At 55.7% G+C, this 19,401-nt stretch overlaps 1 protein-coding gene across 1 annotated transcript in view; it reads right to left on the bottom strand.

Annotated features, from left to right (window-relative positions):
- CLPTM1 (CLPTM1 regulator of GABA type A receptor forward trafficking) overlaps positions 1 to 19,401 on the bottom strand; it is a 30,146-nt gene that overhangs the window by 4,882 nt on the left and 5,863 nt on the right. The window contains exons 2-9 of the mRNA XM_040634137.1: positions 19,026 to 19,138; positions 11,644 to 11,767; positions 10,316 to 10,474; positions 7,886 to 8,003; positions 3,714 to 3,799; positions 2,766 to 2,886; positions 1,960 to 2,204; positions 1,146 to 1,239 (exon numbers count right to left, since the gene is read on the bottom strand). Of these exons, the coding sequence (XP_040490071.1) occupies positions 1,146 to 1,239; positions 1,960 to 2,204; positions 2,766 to 2,886; positions 3,714 to 3,799; positions 7,886 to 8,003; positions 10,316 to 10,474; positions 11,644 to 11,767; positions 19,026 to 19,138 (1,060 nt within the window). The remainder of the gene's footprint in view (positions 1 to 1,145; positions 1,240 to 1,959; positions 2,205 to 2,765; positions 2,887 to 3,713; positions 3,800 to 7,885; positions 8,004 to 10,315; positions 10,475 to 11,643; positions 11,768 to 19,025; positions 19,139 to 19,401) is intronic.

The following is a 19,401-nucleotide window of genomic DNA, read 5'->3' as shown; positions in this document are numbered from 1 at the left end:
AGTCCTGACTGGGAAGTCTGGATCTGGATTCAGTTCTGTCGGAGGCAGGCAGATCTGAGTCCCGCCTCCGACCAGGGAGTCAACAAGCATGGGGTATAAAGGCACCCAGGGCGAGGGGCCATCCCCTCTGTGCCCTCGTTTCTCAGGAGGAAGTAGGAACGTGGGCGACCAAGCTGGAAATCAGCAGGAGGCTTGGGAGCCCGGGCGTGGCCAGGCACAGCCAACAACTCCTTCCCTCCCGCTGGTCGCCACCACCTGCTGTCCAACTTGGACGTTACTCACTTCTAGAAGGTAACGCTCAACCGTGGCAGTATGGTCTTAATACTGGTAACACCCGTTAGGACTGCTGCTCGCACAGGCTGCAGAGCACCAGGCCGCCCTCAGACGGGGAACGAAGGCACGGAACACTGGAGGGTGTGACAGCGGCCATAAAGAATGGCTGGGCCGTCAGTGGGAACGAAGAAGTGGCCCACACAGCTTCAAGGGTGAAGGTGGGTGTCAGAGCCCCTGCCTGGGTCCAAACCCTGGCTCCGTCACTTGGGAGCTGTGTGACTGCAGGCAAGTTACCTAGCCTCCCTGAGCCTCCACTTCCTCACCTGCAAGCATGAAGGTAATGACAGGATTCCTCGCAGGGCTGGGGCCGTAGGGACTCCACAAGCTAACTAATGACGGTGCTAAGGACAGTGCCTGGCACCTGGCCAGTCCCGCCTCACACTGCTGGCCTTTGGAACCTAGGGGCCTTCTGAGGATAGGGCTGTCGCCTTCCCACTCAGGTGGGCCCCATCCGCTCAGCCTCGAGGGGCCTCCCCCTACAAAAGCCTGCTGTGCAGGGCACCAGGAGCAGCTCTGGGGCTTCCCTGACTGATCCGGCCTTGGGGTTCCCCGGCCCTGCTTCCTGGTGCCATCCCGGCCTCTGCCAGAGCAACAGGCCAGCTCCTTCCCGGGCACCACACCCGCTGGATGGGAGTTTCTGGGCTGGGAGTTTTGGGGCCACTACCCTCCCCAGCAACCCAGGCCTCTGGAGAGTGGGGCTGAGAGACCCCACATAGAGGGAGAACCTACGGGGAAGGAGGGAAAGAGGAAGGGGGCAGGCCCTACCTCCCAAGCCCCCATGGCCTCCCACAGGCCCCAGGGTCCCACCCTACCGTTCTTGAAGGCCAGGAACTCAAAGACACTGTGGACGATGGACACGATGATGGTGAGCGCCAACAGGTAGGGGTTGGTCTCTAGGAGTGCAACCTGGGGGTGGGGGTGGGGGCAATGCCTGTGAGCACGGCCATGCCCTCGCCCAGGGCTGACCGCTGCAGCACCTTCCCTAGCCAGCGCCGCTCTCCTTCCCCTCGACCCCAGAGGCCCTGAGCCCTGGGGCTGCCCCGGGGAAGGAGAGAGCATGCCGGCCAGCAGGAGAGTGGGTGAGGATGGGCAGATGGGCACGGAGGGCTGGGGAGTGTGGTGTAGATGGGGGGGGGTGGACAGACAGTGATGGGCGAGAGGCAGGGTGACCGAGACAGATGAAGGGACAGCTGGGGTGAGGACTGGAAACTCAGCACTGAAGACAAGCCCAGGGAGACAAAACCGAGTCTTCAGGACACAGACACCGGCCAAGAGAAAGGTGGGAACAGAAGATGTTCAAGGACGCGGTAAGAGGGAGCAGAGACTCAGAGTTGGAGCCCAGGGTCAAGAAGACAGGCGGGGGCAGGGCGGGGGGCGCAGGTCCAGACCTGAAAGGCCTGGCTGAGCCGACACAAAAGCTGCGACAAGGATGACAAGGAGGCCCATGGAAGCCTCGGAGACACGACCCCCAGAGCCAGCCGGGGGCCTGCTGCGGGGAGGGGGCCCGGGAGGTTGTGAAACTGGGCAGGGAGCTCGGGCCGGAGGTCCCCAGGATGCCGGAGGGCCCACTTCCCCTTCCCCTCCTGCAGCCCAGGAAGGTGCTGGAAAGCCCCCGTCCCGCCTCACCTTCACCGAGTCCTGCTCCTCGTCTGACTGCTCATATAGCTCGTCACCCAGGAAGTTCCAGGGCGACTTGGTGCTCTGGGCGGCGTACAGCTGCCAGCGCCAGAGCGAGAGCGGGCAGAAGGAGACGCGGAGCGGCAAGCTGGCCAGGCTCTCGTTGATGGGGTAGTAGTCCTTCTGCAGGTTCCAGTAGTCGTTGAAGTAGATGATGGGGTAGTAGTCCCCACTCACGGCGTCAAACTTCACATCTGCGGGCACGTGGGGCGGGGGCACGGCTCAGCCAGGGCTGGAGGCCGCCGGCACCCACGAGCGCGGGGAGATCCCCGGGCCTCCAAGGACAAAGTGGCAGATTCAGGTGTCCACGGGGACCTCTGACAGAGACCAGAGACAGGGGACGCTTCTCAGCTACACCACGGGGAGCTGAAGAGCTGCTGGATCTCTGCTGGGCAGGCCCCACCTGAAGGGGACATCTGCAGCTCGGCTCCAACCCACGGCTGCCCCGCAGTGACCACGTATCAGGATTTTGTAAAAGTCAGGAATCTGGGTTTTTCAACGATGCCGTCCCGACTTCAAAAGTCAGGGGCTTCGACAGCTCATGGGCTAGATGAGACTTGCCAGAAGACTGGTTTGGGCACACAGGGGGTCAGTGCTGGGGTCACCAGGAGGTACAGGAAGGAGAGGAGAGAAAGGGGAGTGCCAGGGGGCAGGTGGGGAGCTTGGGAGTGGTGGAGATGCAGTCAGATCTCACAAGGAGGTGGGCCGGGGAGACAAGGAAACAGCTGGGGTCCGGGGGGCGGCCGGGAGCTCACACTGGTCCAGAGGCGGCGGCACGCTGCCCTTCACCCACGGCGTGTGGTCGTCCACGATGTTGATGGTGATGTTGGGGTGCCAATGGGAGATCACCTCCACGGGACCGTAGTCCTCAGCCCTCTGAGGGAAGATGGGGTGAGGCGGGGCTGGGGGAAGGGGGCCTCAGAGGCACCTGCCTGCTTCCTCCTGAGGGCTTCCGTGACATTGCGAGAGCAGAAGGGCAACCACGGTGACCTCTGGCCGAGGGCTTACCCCAGATGATCCCTATACCAGCCTTTACAGAATCTTCCCCACCCCCTCCCTGGAGCCCCGCCCCCCCAGCACCTAACAGAGCAGGAAAACCGAGGCCTGAGGATGTGGACGGGGTCATATGCCAGGCTGCAAAGCCCGGATGTGGGACCCACACGCAGCCTCTGCGCTTGGGGTCATCCTTCCCGTCCCACCTTCCTTGCGGAGAAAGGAAGGCTCCTGGTGCCCAGCAGCACAGTTAACCCCCCAGCACCCCCAGCCTGCCAGGCAGTAGTTCTGCTACAGTCACATTATCAGCTGCCTGCTCGGGGCCGGGCTGAGCCTGGGCTCCGGGGCCTGGCTGCCTGCATGTGAAGCCTGGTCCTGCCACGTCCTGGCTGTGACACTTGGGGCAAGTCTCCTTGTCTGAAAATGGGAACAGTGACAGGACCTTCTCGCCGGGGCTGGTCCGTCTAAGGACCTGCTCCGTGGCTCTGGCTGCTACACCCCTGCCTGGAATCCTCCCCATCCTGAGAGGTAGCTCCGACTCCTCACCTGGTTTCCAGACAGGAAACTGAGGCCCAGAGAGGCGTGGCGGCCTGACCAAGCCTCCACAGCGGCTCGGTGGTAGCGCCCAAGGGGAACCCACGGGGGCTGGCTGCTGGGCGGCGAAGGGCCCAGCCGCTCCCCCAGGGCCTCCCAGCTCCGCGCACATTTACCTTGATCATTTCTGGATCGGCTTCCGTCTCTCCCGTCAGCAGGTTCTTGGTTTTCTGAAAGCGCCGGCGCTTGTACTTGTTGATCACTGCGCGAGGGGGCGGAGGCGAGAGGGCGGACAGGAGAGCTGCTCGCACCAGACGCCAGACCTCTGCCCCCCACCACCACTTGCTGGCCTCCCGAAATGACGGGGTGGCAACGGGAGCCGGAGAGCCTGAGCTGGCCTCTCAGACCCCATCCTGTCCACCTCCCCATCCTGGCAGGGACACCAACCCCTGCCAAACGGCCCCAGGCAAAAACCTAGAGTCTTCCTTCTCCAGAATCTGCTCCATCCGTTCCACCGGCCGTTCCAGGGAGGCCCCCCGCCGCCCCAGCACGTGCCTTGCATCCAACCACTCCCGCCACCTCTGTGGCCGCACCCTGCCAGCCACGGCATCCCCCACCTGAGGGCCACAGTCCTCACCGGACTCCTGGTGGCCACTCTTGCCCCCACGACCTGCTCTCCACAGGGCAACCAGAGACTTTTAAGCCGAGCGTCTGCTCATGTCCTGCTGCTCCAGAAACCCAGAAGGCTCCCGCTCCCCGAGCAGGGCACCTGCGACGCTCACCACGGCCCCACTGACCTCCTGCCTTAGCCCGCCTCACTCCTCACTCCCCCAATCTGCCAACCCTGGGCCTTCAGAGGTGCTGCTCCATCTCCCTGGCACGCATCCACCATGGCTGGAACCTTCGCGGTGGGCTCCTTCGTAGCCTTCCAGTCCCTTCCTCTTCCGCAGGCTTCCCTGCCCACCCCACTGCAGGAGGCCGTCCTGCTGTCCTGCTCGCCATTTCCATCTCCCTCACCACTTTTTATCCCAGCCCCAAGTCTGCCTCCCCGTCGGCTGGCTTGTCTGCTCTCTGCCTCCTCCAGTCCGAGAACCCCGGGACTGACAACTGGCAGAACCCATGACCGTCAACAGGCAGGCTGCGGACAGTTTGTGGACAGTTCTGGAAAAGGCCTGAGCCACCAATGTGAGAAATACTTTGGGGCTGTGAATCCCCAGCCGGGGGTGGCCCTCACTTCCTCTTGCAGGGGCCAGGTGGGCTACAGGCTCCCTGCCGCCCTGCCCAGGAGGCTGCCAAGACTTGCCAAGAAGAGAAGGCCTGTGCTTGCTTATGTCCCATCTCCCCTCCTCCACCCTGGCCCGGTACTTTTCAGCTCCTCCTTATGCTAAGACCAACCATGGCCTGCCCCTCTGGTGACTTCTCCATCCTGCCCCTGCAGGCCTGGGAGAGATGGGGAAATGGGAAAGGGAGCTGGCCAAGAGTGGGGGCTCGGGGTCACATCCTGGCTCACTCTCCCTGAGGGACACTGGTGAGCTATGTCACTTCCCTGGGCTTCAGTCTCTCCTCTGAAGAATGGGGTTCAAAGCACCACCCCTTCTTGGCAGGACCACTGTGAAGAGCACAGGCAGGCAGCATCCCTGCCCGTCACACTTCCACAAACCACAGGGCCCAGATCCCTCCCACTCACCCAGAACCAGGGCTTGGGGCTTTTGGAGTCTATGGATGAGCTCAAGTTCAAAAATGCTTCTGGGAATTGGCTTTCAGTTTCAGCTCAGGGCCTGCTGCTCTTCTCGTTAACATGAACGCCACCCCCCACCGTCTATCGTGTTAGTTCATGTGAGACCTTGGCCCCACCTCCAGGGAGCACAGGAAACACCCAAGGGTGGGCATCCTGGAGGAAACCTTCCAGGGGGACACGCTCTGCTCTGCTGCTGTTCCACACCTGGGAGAGGCTGTCCAGGGAAGGGAGGAGCTGTGCCCAGCCCCAGGAGGAGACTTTGGCTCAAGTGGAGAACATTTTACAACTGGGTGGCATTCCGACTGGACTGTAACATGAGATGGACCTGGCTTCTGTTGGGGAGAAGAGTCCCCGCTCCTCGGAGTTACACCTTCTAGAATCGCACCAGCCAGGACAGTCACTGACCACGTGTGGCTACAGACACTGAGCACGTGGCTGGCCCAAACAGATCTGCTGTGAGTGCAAAACACACACGGAACTTCGAGACAACACAAAGAAGAATGTAAGATATCTCGCTAATTTTTTACACTGATTACATGTCGAAATGACAGTATGTTGACTTCAATAAAATTATTACTAACACTCACATGGCCACTAGGAGACAAGAAGGACTTGTGGGGCGGCGTTGTAGCTATGGGACCATGTTGCTCTAGGTACCGACTGCTGGCCCTCTGGGGAGAGAGGCGGCTTCTCTGACCCCATTCTCTCGTTCTTCCCTCTGGACTCAGCACGTGGCCTGCGCTGAGTCCCTTCACATCCCTGCTCCAAGGGGTCCCAGCTGTGAGACTGGGGAGGGAGGTGTGGAGGATCCTGGCGGGCTTTTCAGGTCCAGGGGCTGCAGATTCTCTCTCATGTGTCACACTGACTGTGGACGTGACCTCAACCACGCCTTGGTACAGATCAAGTTCACCAAAGGCAGAACCACAGAAGGTAACGGTGGCATCGATCGGGGGCATATGGGATGCAAGGGGGCAGTTGCTCTCCTGGGTCACATTCGAGGCAACCTCTGAGGCGTCAGGCACATTTAACCCAGACCCCTGATCCATGCCGCTCAAGGGGCCACAGCCGTGGAGACTACCCATGCAAGCCACACTCCCTCTGCTTGCCTCTGCCTGCACCAGATCCTGCTGGTGGAAGCCAGCTGGGCAGAACGTCCCACGGATCACATTCCACAGACACGCTCACAGAACAGGGCTCGGCACACACGAGGGGACTTTTCCAGATCAGCTGTGGAGGCTGATATGGGTTCACCAACTGTTTGTTTTGCCGACTACAGATGATAATGAAAAAATGATCATCCCTTGGGATATTTTTATACCCCCGAAGTTAGGGAAGGCCTACCTCACAAAAGCAGAAGCGCATCTATTGCCGCCCCTGCACAGGAACAGCCGGAGGGGTCTGAACTAAACCCCCAGGCAGGCCCACGAGATTCACGGCAGGGGAACGGGAACTTTCTGAGCACGCCCCTGAGTTTCTAGATCTGCTGAAACTCAAGTATGGCGAGAGATCCCTAGGGCTGCCAATCAGGAGACAGTGGATTCGAGGACAGAGACCGCAAGAGGGAGGAAAAGGACACAACCACAATTAATCTCACACAAAACGAAAAGTTGGACAGGAAGGAAAAAGGGACTATGTTCAGCATGGGGCTCTGACGCCAATAAGCCACGTACTCAAAAGCACCTAAACACTGAATTAGAATCTCCTCAAAATCTCCTTCCTGTGTGGGGCTTTTCTCTTCCAGGGTAGGACCTAGCCCAGAGGAAACACCTCCGACTGAAAAGCCAAGAAACTGCAGGATCGCCTGGTTTGGGGGAGCGCTGGAGGGGAAGGAGCAGAGAGACAGCGACCGGAGCTCAAAGGCAGCTGGCTGTGGGGACGGGGGAGGAGGGGAGAGGTGAACAGGAGCCTGGGGACTTGCACTGTCTTGTTGAGTTACTTGAATTGTGAACCACGTGTGGCAAGAAGAGATGAAATCGAAGACAACGCTCTGGGCAGAGGAAACCCCCCCCCCATCGTAATTGGGCCATGTCAGAAGTCGCAAATGGCTCGCCCTGACCTGAGGTTTCCTGGGGTCACTCACAGGCCCTGGCGCTTGTTCTCACAGTCAGCCAGAGGGAGAACGGGGACCTCGCCTGGCTGCACGACCCTCACGCACAGGACCATCCAAACGGACCGCCTGGAAGCCAGGCGCTGCCGCACGAGGCCCGGAAGGGCGGCACGTCTGTGCAGCTCCCGTTTGCATGGACTGGGGAAACACGGACACATTTCCAGTCCTCACCCTGGATCACACAAAGCCCAGAGGTCCTCCTGTTTCCCCTGCTCACTCCCGTTGCTCATTCGCAGACTGTTCCTGAGCGTCTGCCCTGAGCAGGCCCAGGAGTGTACACAAGCTGCCCGCCCGTCTACGAACACTGTCCCCTGCCCTTCAAAAGTCCCCTTCTCTGCCTGCTCTCTGACTCCTCTCCCGTCTGCTCACAGGTGTCCACAGAGGCTTAGAGGGCGGGTGGGGCTCGAGCCCAGCCCGCCGACCCCAGCCTCCCTGTGCCGGGCTTCCTGCCTGCCCTCGTGGACCTGGCACGGGGGGGTCAGCCGCGCGGTGGGGGTGCTTACTCCGTGACATGTGGACTGTCGCGAGCCGGCGGTAAAGGGCCTTCTGCCGGGGGTCTGGGTGGAAGCCGCTCTTGGTGAAGTAGACGTGGATGTAGATAGAGCCATTCTGCTGGACGCTCTGCGAGGCAGGCCGACAGGGAAAAAGGACACGCTGAAGCCCCTCGGAGTGCCCGGCCCCGGCAGCCTCATCAGTCCCAGCTCCCCGCTGCCGAGTGCTCGGGTGGCAGTGGAGCTGAACGACTCAAACCGCTCATGTCAGACACGCTCAGATTTGAGTCCCGGCCAGAGCACCCCCCTGGCTGTGGGACTCCAGGCTCCACCTCCCTGCGGCCTCTGTGCCCGCCTGCGCCATGCAGATAAGCGTTGCCGAACTCACAGCACTAGGAAGATTATCTGAGAGCCCCCAGCATGGCCACGCGGGCACAGAGGAGGAGCTCGATAAATGCCAGCAATTTTAACCCATTCGACAGTAGAACAATGGCCCAGACCCTGCTCCGGGCACTTCAAATGGTACCCACCGAATCCAGTGTGTTCACGTTATGTAACTGACGCACGTAAACCGCATGCTTTGCGTGGTGTGACTACCCCCATTCTCCAGATGAGGAAACGGGGCCTCACGCAGGGGTTGTGCAACGTGGTGAGTAAGTGGATCTTAACCCAGTCTGTGGGCTCCTGTGCGGCTCTGCCTCTCACCACCTGTGTCCCCCGCTCTGCCCGTGCCTGTCTGTCACCTACTATCTCCCCAGGACGGGGACTACTGTCACACCCACCTGTTACACATGAGGAAACCCCAGAGGGCAGCCACTTGCCTACGGCCCTGGATGGATGGCCAAGGCCAATTGAGGCCTCCGTCGGAGCTCTGCGCAGCAGAACTTGGGTTTACTTGTCCCCCTCAATTCCCTGCCTTTTAAGCCCACCTCTGTGTTCATCATGTTTTGTGTATTTTTACCAGCGAACATCTTGGAGCAGGGGGTGGGAGGTAGCGGGGAGGGAGGAGGGGGGTGTTCTTAGCTGGCTGGGGAGACTTGCCCCTTCCAGGGTTACTAATTCCTAGAGACAACTCACCTGCCTTTGAACACATCTTTCATATGCAAACCAACCAATCCTAAACCCACATTCCACCTACTCCCTTGACCTAATAACTCTTACATACCTAGCTTCCCTAAATCACCCAGGATGGGGTACGTCCAGCTAGAGACCACCTCTCTAGCCCAGAGCTCACCAACATCCGAAGGAGCCGATCCTAAGCTGTTTCCCCTGTCTGCCTTGCTTTTCCCATGGAAACCCCCAGGAAAGGCTCTGGCTGGGCTCCCCCCATCCCTCCTTCTGCTTCTGACCGAACCTGGTGCTTCCCCTGTGGCCCTGCGTGGGAAATGAAAAGAGTAAATGAAAATCAGGCACAACTGGGCCGCCGCCCGCCCCAAAGCTGGGAAGGAGGGTTAGACAGGCACGCTTGGGAATGACTCTCACCATCCAACTTGCTGCCCCCTCAGCCTTCCTGGGATCCCATCCAGGGAGGGCTCTGGCGGCTGGGAGCCGCCCCCTGCAGTTACCCCACCCGCCCCAGCATGGTGCCCAGACCCTGCTTCCAGGCACCCAGACAGACACGGCCCCTCCCCCCAGGGGCCAAGAAGACCTGCTGGGGAGAAATGAATGAGAGGGTAGCCCCAAAGAGATATCAACACCCACTAATTCACTGATTCATTACACTCTCTGACTCGTGTATTCGCTGATGTATTGGCCCCATGCTGAGCAGAGCTGGGGACACAGCGGTGACCAAACCGGCCCCAGGAGTAACAACCCAGAGTGTGCAGGCTTGGATCCAGAAGCCCAGAGAGGGCCTGCTGCACCAGCCTGAGTGTCAAGGAAGGCCTCCTGGAGGAGGCAGGATTTGAGCCTGGGGCTGTGAGAGTCCAGAGCCAGGTAGCCTGAGCTTCAATCTCTCACAAGCTCTCTGACCTTTTAAGTCACCCAAGCTCTCTGTGTCTCAGTTTCCTTATCAGTCAGTCAAATGGAGAGGATAGCTGCCACTTCATAAGGCAGCAGGGAGGCTCCCACCGGTCGGCCTAGCTTGGTGCCCCACACATAGTAAGTGCTCCATCGGTATTAACTACCGCTTTCAAACAGGGCTGCCTGACACACCCCCAAGGTCGGTTACTAATCCTTCACTGGTTTAAAGCACAGGTTTACATGCCCCTGAGGTAGCTGAGAGGATCCGAGGCCAATTCCAACCCTGTTCACATTTTTCAGATGGGGAGGCCAAGGCCCAGAGACATCCGGGGCCTCCCTGTGGTTACACAACATGTGAACAGCGGGCAGCTCCAGGCTCAGAGGCCCAACTCAGGCTGCAAACCGGGAGCTGGTTCAAGGAAAAGGCCCTCCAGCGCGAGCAGCGCGGCCCTGGAGCCAGAGCCCGGGAGCTGACCCCACCTGTGGAATGTCGAGCTCGGCGAAGTGCTCGTAGCAGCCGTCTGAGTTCTCGCCGCTAGTCCAGTCGCCATACACGAGGTCGTGCTGCTCCCAGAAGAGCGCTGATGTGGCATTGAAGTCTGTAAAGTGCTCGTGCTCGGAGATGTACACGTGCAGGTTCTGCGGGCAGGGCAGGGGCAGGAAGGGGGCTCAGGGCTGCTGCCGAGACCCTCTGAAGGCTGACCAAGAGCCGAGGCAGCAGTCAGCGTGCTAAGAGGAATGATTCTGCGGTGGGAGTGGAGAGGGGGCCGGTGAAGAACAGCAGCCCGAAGAACCCATTTTCTCTTTTCTCCACCCCCCCACCACGGCTGTCCTGGTCTCAGTCTGTGGCGTCCATGAGCAAAAAATAACGGAAGAATGGCCGGCCTGCCAATTAGAATTTGGGCTCGGCGCCTGATGGGCTCAGTTGGTAAGGCATGCAACTAAATAAGTTCGAGCCCCATTATTTTTACTTAAAAAAAAAAAAAAAGGGTAGAATTTCGGGTCAGAAGGGATCAAGTCTCCTTGAATGATCTTCTCCCTTCTCTTACAGCCTGCTTGGTCAGAGCTCTGCAGGCCCACGGATAAAGCCCAGTCGAGAACTGCGAGAGGGTTAACAGACTCCTGAAAACACAGGGGAAGTGGAGAAACCGGCCCTCAGACAGTGCCCTCCCTTCCAGGTCCCCGTGGCCATCTTTGAACAGAGCCCTGAATGCCCACTGACAGACAGCCTCTCTGAGCAGTGGTCACCCCCCACTAACTAGAATTCTGTGCAGTCGGGGTTCCCAGAGCTGCAGAGAAGCGACAGGTGGGAGAAGTCTCAATTACTGGGGTCTGGGCACTAGCTGCGGGGGCTCCCAAAGCCCAAGCCCCAGCCCCAGGACAGCATACGTCTCCCTCTTCTCGCTCGCTCTCCTGGGCTGCCTCTGCCGGGCTCCCCACTCTCTCTCTCTCTCCCAATCCTTCCCTTCCAGTCCCTGCACACCTCCCTTTGCAACTTTTAAGACCTGAACGTACTTTTCAAATAAGTTACGTCAGGACCCTATTAAAGCAGTTTTTAAACAACGGAGTGAAACCTTTGTTGTCCCTCTTCCCCACAAAACCAAAAGAATTTAGAAAGAATTCCTCAGGGGTGTTACTAGAGTGACACAGGTCTCGTGGGCTGAGGACGGACCTGGAGTCCTCAACCCTGGACCTCGTGCCCAGTTGACAGCGACGAGGGACCTGTCTGTCCCAACTGCCCATGTCACTCCCTCACATCCTCCCCCACATGGTCGTCTCCCGAGTCTGGCCTCCCAGCCAGCCGTTACCATTAAAGTGTCTTTGGGGAACAGGTTGCGGCTGGCGACGCGCGGGGCTCCTCCGGGGCCTGCCTGGTCCTGAGGGGCCGGCCCTCGGCGGAACCAGCTGCTGATGACCCAGATGATGAAGATCCTGAGGAGGCAAGCAGGGCACACGGTGAGCCCCGAGCCTCTTCTTTTCAACACGGGCCTACCTGGCCTCCTTCTGACACAGCACACGCTGGGGGCCCGACCCAAAGCTGGAGACCGAGGAGGAAAGGCCCCTAACAAGGCAGTCACCGGGCTGGTGAGAAGACAAGATGCCCCCGGAGGCCATGTCCAGGGTGCCGCCCCCATTTCCCCATAGACCCCCGCCCCGTGAGTCCTCCAGAAGCGCCTGGGGGCCACAGGGCTGCAAGGCTTGGACCTTCTAACCTCGGACCTAGGAAACCTAGTATGCCAGGCCCCTGGAATCCCAAAGTCAGAGAATCCTAAGAATCTGGAATGTCAGTATTTTAGAGGCACAGCAGCTTTGAGAGCAGTGCTGCAGAACTTCAAATCAACTGAAGGCTTGAGAAGGGGACAGTAAGTAAAGGGTTAGTCCCAATTTGTAGTAATACTGGCCTAGGCTATTCAGGCCAACACTGCTGTTGGAAACAATCAACTGGACGGGATGCCTGGGTGGCTGAGTCGGTTAAGCGTCTGCCTTCGGCTCGGGTCATGATCCCAGGTGCCTGGGACTGAGCCCCACGTCAGTCTCCCTGCTCAGCGGGGAGCCTGCTTCTCCCTCTCCCTCTGCCTGCTGCTCCCCTTGCTTGTGCTCTCTTTCTCTGTCAAAATAAATAAATAATCTTAAAAAAACAAAACAAAACCAACTGGAAAAACTTAATAAAAATAAATATGCTAAGAACGCATTAATACTAATTTTACATATATAATTATGTATCCTGATATAACAAGAATATATCCTTCTCATATATGTTCTCATATATGTTCTCCTTCAAGTTTACATATGCGTATATGTAAGTCTATATTCTTAAAAACACTAAATGGACAAGAGTATAGATTTACCAGGCAAAACCTGAAGGGAAGACTGGAACCAAAAGAAGTAAAAGAGCACTGGAAGCTTCTTTTTGTGTGAAGACATTTGCTAGGTGTGTTGATGGATCACAGAAATGCTAGCCGAGGGCCCACATGCGGTAACCAGAGAACTACCATACAAGAAGCTAAGACCCCACAGAGCACCACATCCAGGACCAGGGAGGCAGGCGAGGCCTAGTCCTCCCCAAGAGTCACCAGGTAGACACAGCCAGAGCCCCGAACCTGGCGCAAGGAGACCCCAGATGATGCCCCGAGCAGCCAGCACAAGGAAAGCACTTCTTCTCTGGAGGAAAATATGTTCATCCTAGGCCAGAAAGTACTCCTATGCTTAACTCTGAGATGCTCAGAAAAACTGAACACTGATGTTTCAGAATTTGTTGTTATAAAAAAAAAACCCTCAAATGTTGTATCAAGAAGCTTCAAAAGTACCACACCGGGCACCTGGCTGGTCAGTCAGTAGAGAATGCAACTCCCTTTTTTTTTTTTTGGGGGGTGGGGAGGCTCCACACCCAGCGTGGAACCCAATACAGGGCTCAAACTCAGGACCCTGAGATCAAGACCTCGGGTGAGATCAAGAGTCAGACCTGTAATCCACTGAGCCACCCTGAGCACATGACTCTTGATCTCGGGGTCGTGAGTTCAAGCTCCACACTAGGTACAGAAATTACTTAAAAATAAAATCTTTAAAAAAACAAAACCAAAAAAACCCACACCCACCCAAAAAACCCCAAACCATGTATTTGCACCTTTACATTGAAATAAAAACAGAGAAAGGTATGAAATGACTTTCAAACGGGTTTCCAGATTTGGGGGAGTAGTGGAAGGCATACAGGTAAAGCAAAAACACAATAGTGCCTTAAAAAGTCTTGAATAAAAAAACCAGGGGCGCCTGGCTGGGTCAGTGGGTGAAGCACATGACTCTTGATCCCAGGGTCGTAAGTTCGGGCCCCACGTTGGGCAGAGAGCTCACTTTAAAAACAAAAACAAAAAACCCCCCAGCATTTATACGAATCAACACATAAAAGGATCACGATCCAATACAGTAATGATGAAGGACAGTTATCCTTAGGTGATTTTTACTGTCTTCTTTAGGCTTTTCTTTTTGAATTTCTTTCTTTTTAACAAACAAAAGAAAAGCCCCCAAACAAAACTGTAGCAGATATGTTTCCCAATATCCATCTTCCCCTTTTGTCTCAAAAGGAAAATTCCTACATTTTAGCTGGATCCCTTGGCTACCCAGAATAAATACTACAATTTCAGCCTCACTTATAGCTAGGAGCGGACACAGGGAAGTCCTGGAATACAAACACCACGCATTGTGCTAGGCTTTGGAGAGTGTTGTTAAAGAGACAGAGCATGCCTCCTTGATTTCTTCTTCCCTCCTAGAACGTGGATGTGGTGGCTGGATCCTCAGCAGCCATCTTACGCCATGCAGATAAGGGGCAAAACCTAGTGACGTCGAACAAAAAGCAGGAAAGAATCCAGGTTGCAGAAGACTGCAGAATCCTGGTCTAAGTCCAGAAGAGTACATGAGAGAGAAATAAAAGTCTTCTTTGTGTTAATTCGGGTCTCTCAGACACATGCCGCTGTGTACTTATTCGATGAGACAAGTACTTATTAATTACTGTGAAAAGCAATATAGCAGAGGTTAAGCGCTCAGTCTCTAAGCTGCACTACCTGGATCTGAAGCCCAGCTCTGCCTCTTACCAACTGTGTGGCCTCAGGCAAGACTCTTAACCTCTCCAGACCTCTGTTTCCTCAACAGTTAAAATGGGGATGACACTACGTACCTCCTAGGGTTGTTTGTAAGCATTAAATGCATCGAGGCAGACCTGCATCTGTATGTAAGTACATACACATATGCCCCATGATAAATATGCATCATCTAGAATGAAGCCGGTATACGCTCAGTAAGAACTTCAGCAGTGTTAGCTATTATTAGTTTCGTCAAAGGAAAAGAGGCAGACAAACTCTTTGGAATGGAAAAACACTACAAGGGAATTCTAGTGTAGGTGGCCCCCAACCACACTGAAGGGCAGGATCAGGCACAGGGACTTGTCTCTGCCATTAGGAGCTCTGGAGCCCCGGGGTCTGGGATCACAAGGGCCATGGCCCAGGTGAGCCATCTGCTGCCTCCCCAAGAAGTCCCTGGCGCACACGGCCGAGGAAGGTCTGGAACCGGTAATCTCGGGAGAACCCTCCACCTCCAAGAGAGGCTCCCATTTTAGTACATATGCCAAGGGAGGGTGTGGGAGCGAGGACACGCACTGGCAGCCCTGCCGCGGCTTAGTGTGTGGCCTGCAGGAATCCCACCCCCTCTGGGCTTCTGGGTCCCCATGTGTAAAACAAGGCTGACTGCACCAGACGTGCTTTAGAGATGCCAGATCCCCAATTCCCTGAAGAGCACCTGTGTGTACCTGCAGGCCCACGGTTCTGTGGATCCTTGCAGAGGAATCCTGGCCACACCCCTCCATCCACACAGCCCAGGCCAGGAAGCCCTACCCTATGATGACAGGCCTATAGGGGACTGGCTCTCCCCTAATGCCTTTCAACCTCCTGGACTCAGCAAAGAAAAGAGACTTTCCATCTTCTCTCCCACCCCACCTAGGTACCTTACGTTCGCAGGCTCAGAAAAATGTGAGACAGATGAAAAGACAGAAAGAAAACTCTCCCACCCGGTTCCCATCTCATCCCCCATGCCAGGTAACCATTGGTGTAACGTGAAGAGGCGCTGAAAACCAGACTCCACTCTCTCTCCCCGATAAAGGCCATTCTCACACAATCTACTCAAAGTTTTGGAGAGTTCACAGGCCCTTGAACACAAACCCTGAACCCCAGTTTCAGAATGCCAGACGAGACGGTCTCCGGGCCCCCAGCCAGGCTGAGGTTCGGTGCTGCCTGGTTCTAAGGGAGGAAATGAGCCTAAGCTGGGACTGTATTAAAAATGTCTATCTGAAGGAAGCGCCCTTAGGTACTGATGTGGAAAGATTTCTAAGATATACTGTTAATGAGAAAAAATCAAGGTGCAGAACTGTGTAAAATAGGCTGCTCTTATGTAAAAGTGAAGGGAAAGATAAAAATAATCTTTATTCGCAGCTGCTTGGAGCATGGAAAAAAAAAAAAGGAACCGATAGGTAAGAAAATTCCAGGTCCTTACTGGACACGGCAGGGCAGAGTGGGACGGAGAAGGCAGGGAACGGAGGCTCTGCAGCGGAAGAAGGTCGGGGGCACATCAGGGATGGCGCCCAAGTGTCCGGGCGGAACAGTGGGGAGTTTCGCGTCCTAGGTGGCCCTGTCGGAGGCCACCGGGCCAGCGGGCCTGGCCCACACCAAAATGTGACCGCTGACTGTGTCTGGGATGGTGGGCTTTTTTTTCCCCAGCAGTTTCTCTTTGTAATTTTCTAAGGTTTTTTGAACACTCAGCAACAACAGTGATCCCGGCCAATTCTGAGCAGACGCCAGAAGCTCATGGCATCCTTTCGTGTCCTGTGAGCTAACTGGCAGGATTCCGAACGCCTGAGATGGAAACTCAGGCACAAGAGGGACCATCAGCCAACTGGGACACACGGCTCGGAGGCCGGGGGACTGAGATGTCGGAACAGACCTGCGTTCCTACACATCGTTCGACTCCACCAGCCCCCCCCCACCATTTCCGTCGCTGATCGTCCAGTCAGGACAAGCAGGCTGGTCGCGGTTTTTGTCTGTTTGGAACTGTCTGTGAGCACCCTCCTACAATCTCACCGAAGGCAAACTGCACGTGTGTGTTTATGGGACGGCCACCGATCCGTTCCGCTTCCCTGTCACTTCCTTCTTTCTGTGCATCTGTATTCTTTGATTTTACTTTCTACAATAAGTGTGTATTACTTATGAGTTTAGTAAAACAAAATAAATGAGTAAGACGGCCTGGAAGAGAAAAGCAGCTGGGCCAACCAAACCACTCTCTTCTTCCTCGGGAGCAAAATTCCTGCTTTCCTCAGGGTGCTCGGTGTCCTGGAATAAAGACCACACTTCCCAGGCTCCCTGGCCGCAGGCCACGGCCACGTGAGGCCGTCCCAGCCGAGGGGAGGACTGGTTTACAGAACTCGGCCGCGCGGGGATGTGGAGGAAAAGGAGCCCCCCAGCACCGCTGCTGGGAATGCAGACAGGGGCAGCCGCTGTGGACAACAGGACGGGGGTTCCTCAGAAAGTCAAAAATGGAACCACCCTATGACCCAGCAATTGCACTCCTAGGTATTTACCCCCAAAATACAAAAATACTGATTCAAAGGGCTACATGCACCCTGATGCTCACAGCAGCATTACTTACGACAGCCAAATTCTGGAAGCAGCCCGAGTGTCCACCGACTGACGGGTGAATGGATACAGAGGAGGTGGTGTATACATACGTACGATGGAATATTACTGAGCCGTGAAAAAGGATGAAAGCTTGCCATTTGCCCGCCATGGCGGGAGCCAGAGAGTATGACACTAAGCAAAGTCAGTCAGAGAAGGACAAATACCACATGATTTCACTCATCTGTGGAATTTAAGAAGCAAAACAAACAGGTAGGGGCACCTGGGTGGCACAGCGGTTAATCGTCTGCCTTCGGCTCAGGGCGTGATCCCGGCATTATGGGATCGAGCCCCACATCAGGCTCCTCCGCTATGAGCCTGCTTCTTCCTCTCCCACTCCCCCCTGCTTGTGTTCCCTCTCTCGCTGGCTGTCTCTATCTCTGCCGAATAAATAAATAAAATGTTAAAAAAAAAAAAAAAAAATTTAAAAAAAAAAAAAAAAAACAGGTAAAGGGAAAAAAAAAGAGAAAGAGGGAGAAAGAGAGACAAACCAAGAAACAGACGCTTCACTACACAGAACACACGGCTGGTTAGCAGAGGGGAGGGGGGTGCCGGGTGGGTGAAATGGTGATGGGGATGAAGGAGGGCACTTGTGACGAGCACCAGGTGATGTGCGGAATTGCTGAATCACTATACTGTACGCCTGAAACTAATACACTATAGGTTAACTAACTAGAATCCAAATAAAACCTTAATAAACAAACGAACAAACAAATGACCGAACAACTCTGCCAGGGAATTCCTTATTGCTGATTAGGAGAGAAAGTGCCTGCTTAAATGCATAGCCTGTCTCTTGAACATTTCGCTAAAAGACGTCTCTGGAAAGACAAAGAAATGTCCGTTTTGCAGATGGGCAAAAAAGGCCCAGATAGAGAAGGGAACTGTCACCAGGTCTAGGCTGGCAGAGGAAGAACTCAGCCCCAGGTATATCTCCCCACCCCTACCCAGTATCTCCCCAGGACCTCAGCCAGAGGCCGGGCTTCCAGAAGGCAGGCCTTGTGCTCCCACAACCCAGGAAATGGCCATGTGAATACACCCACCCAAAGATCACCGCTAGCCAAATGGACAGCCTGTATGACTCCACTTATATGAGGTGAGTAGAGCAGTCAAGTTCATAGTGACGGAAAGTAGAATGGTGCGTGGCAGGGGCTGGAGGGAAGGCAAATGGAGGCTAAGTGCTTAATGGACATAGTTTCAGTCTGGGGAGACGAGAAAGTTCTGGAGATGGACGGGGGTGATGGTTGCACAACTGTGCACTTAAAAAGAGGTTTTAAAATGGAAGGCTTTATGTAATGTATGCGCTGTGGCTAAACTGTGTGTGTCCCTGTTCCCTCCCCGACCCACCCTCATATGCTGGAGTCCTAACCCTGAGTACTTCGGTGACTGTATTTGGAAATACGGCCTTTAAAGAGCTGATTAAAGCTAAGTGAGGCCACTAGGGCGGCCTGGTGTCCTTCTAAGAGACCAGGACACAGACACCACACTGGGAAGGCCATATAGGGACACAGGAAACAGCCATCTCCAAGCCAAGGACAGAGGCCTCAGAAGAAAGCAGACATGCTGACACCTTGATCTCAGACTTGTAGCCTCCAGAACTGTGAGAGAATAAATTTCTGTTGCTTAAGCCCCCCCACCCCTGGCCTGAGCTACTTGTTACAGCAGCCCTAGCAAATTAATCCGGTATATTTTAGGGGCACCTGGCTGGCTGAGTCCGTAGAGCTTGGACTCTTGACCCTGGGGTCATGGGTTCAAGCCCCGCACTGGGTGTAGCGATTACTTAAAAATAAAATCTTAAAAACCAACCAACCAACCAACCCAAAAACCACCACCACGACAAAAAAACCCTCTGTCATATTAAAAAAAGAAAAAGATCTCCACCGACACAGTGATGGTCATCCCCAGCGACTCTTTTCTTTCTTCTTTATGCTTTCCTTATTTGAATGTTTTTCAGTGAACAAAACCAACCGTCATCTGCTCACCTGAACAGCACGCCTTTGATGACCTGCCAGGCGTTGGGTGCTGGCTGGGGTGGCGGGTTCTGGGGCTGGGTCTCCGCCGGCGGGTCCCTCCCGATGCTGCCATTGCTGGTCACCTGCAGGAAACAGAGATGAGCGTAAGGAGGGAGGGCATCACCTGAGGCACTGGGGCTGGCTTAGGCACCACTGTATGCCAAGGCCCAGCACAGGGCTAAGCACCCAGAGCAGGTGCTGATCAGTAACTGGGGAATGGATGATTAAACTCACCCAGGAAGGGTGGTGATGGATCTTACCCCTTCAAGACGAAAACACTCCAACACTCGCCCAGAACCTACTCTGTGCTGGTGACACAGAGGTGACCGAGACAGTCCTGTGCTGC

This window comes from Ursus maritimus, unplaced genomic scaffold (genome assembly GCF_017311325.1).
Source record: "Ursus maritimus isolate PB19 unplaced genomic scaffold, ASM1731132v1 scaffold_19, whole genome shotgun sequence".
NCBI classification, from domain to species: domain Eukaryota; kingdom Metazoa; phylum Chordata; class Mammalia; order Carnivora; family Ursidae; genus Ursus; species Ursus maritimus.
Note: the sequence above shows the minus strand (reverse complement) of the source record. Positions and strands in the feature narration are given on the sequence as shown.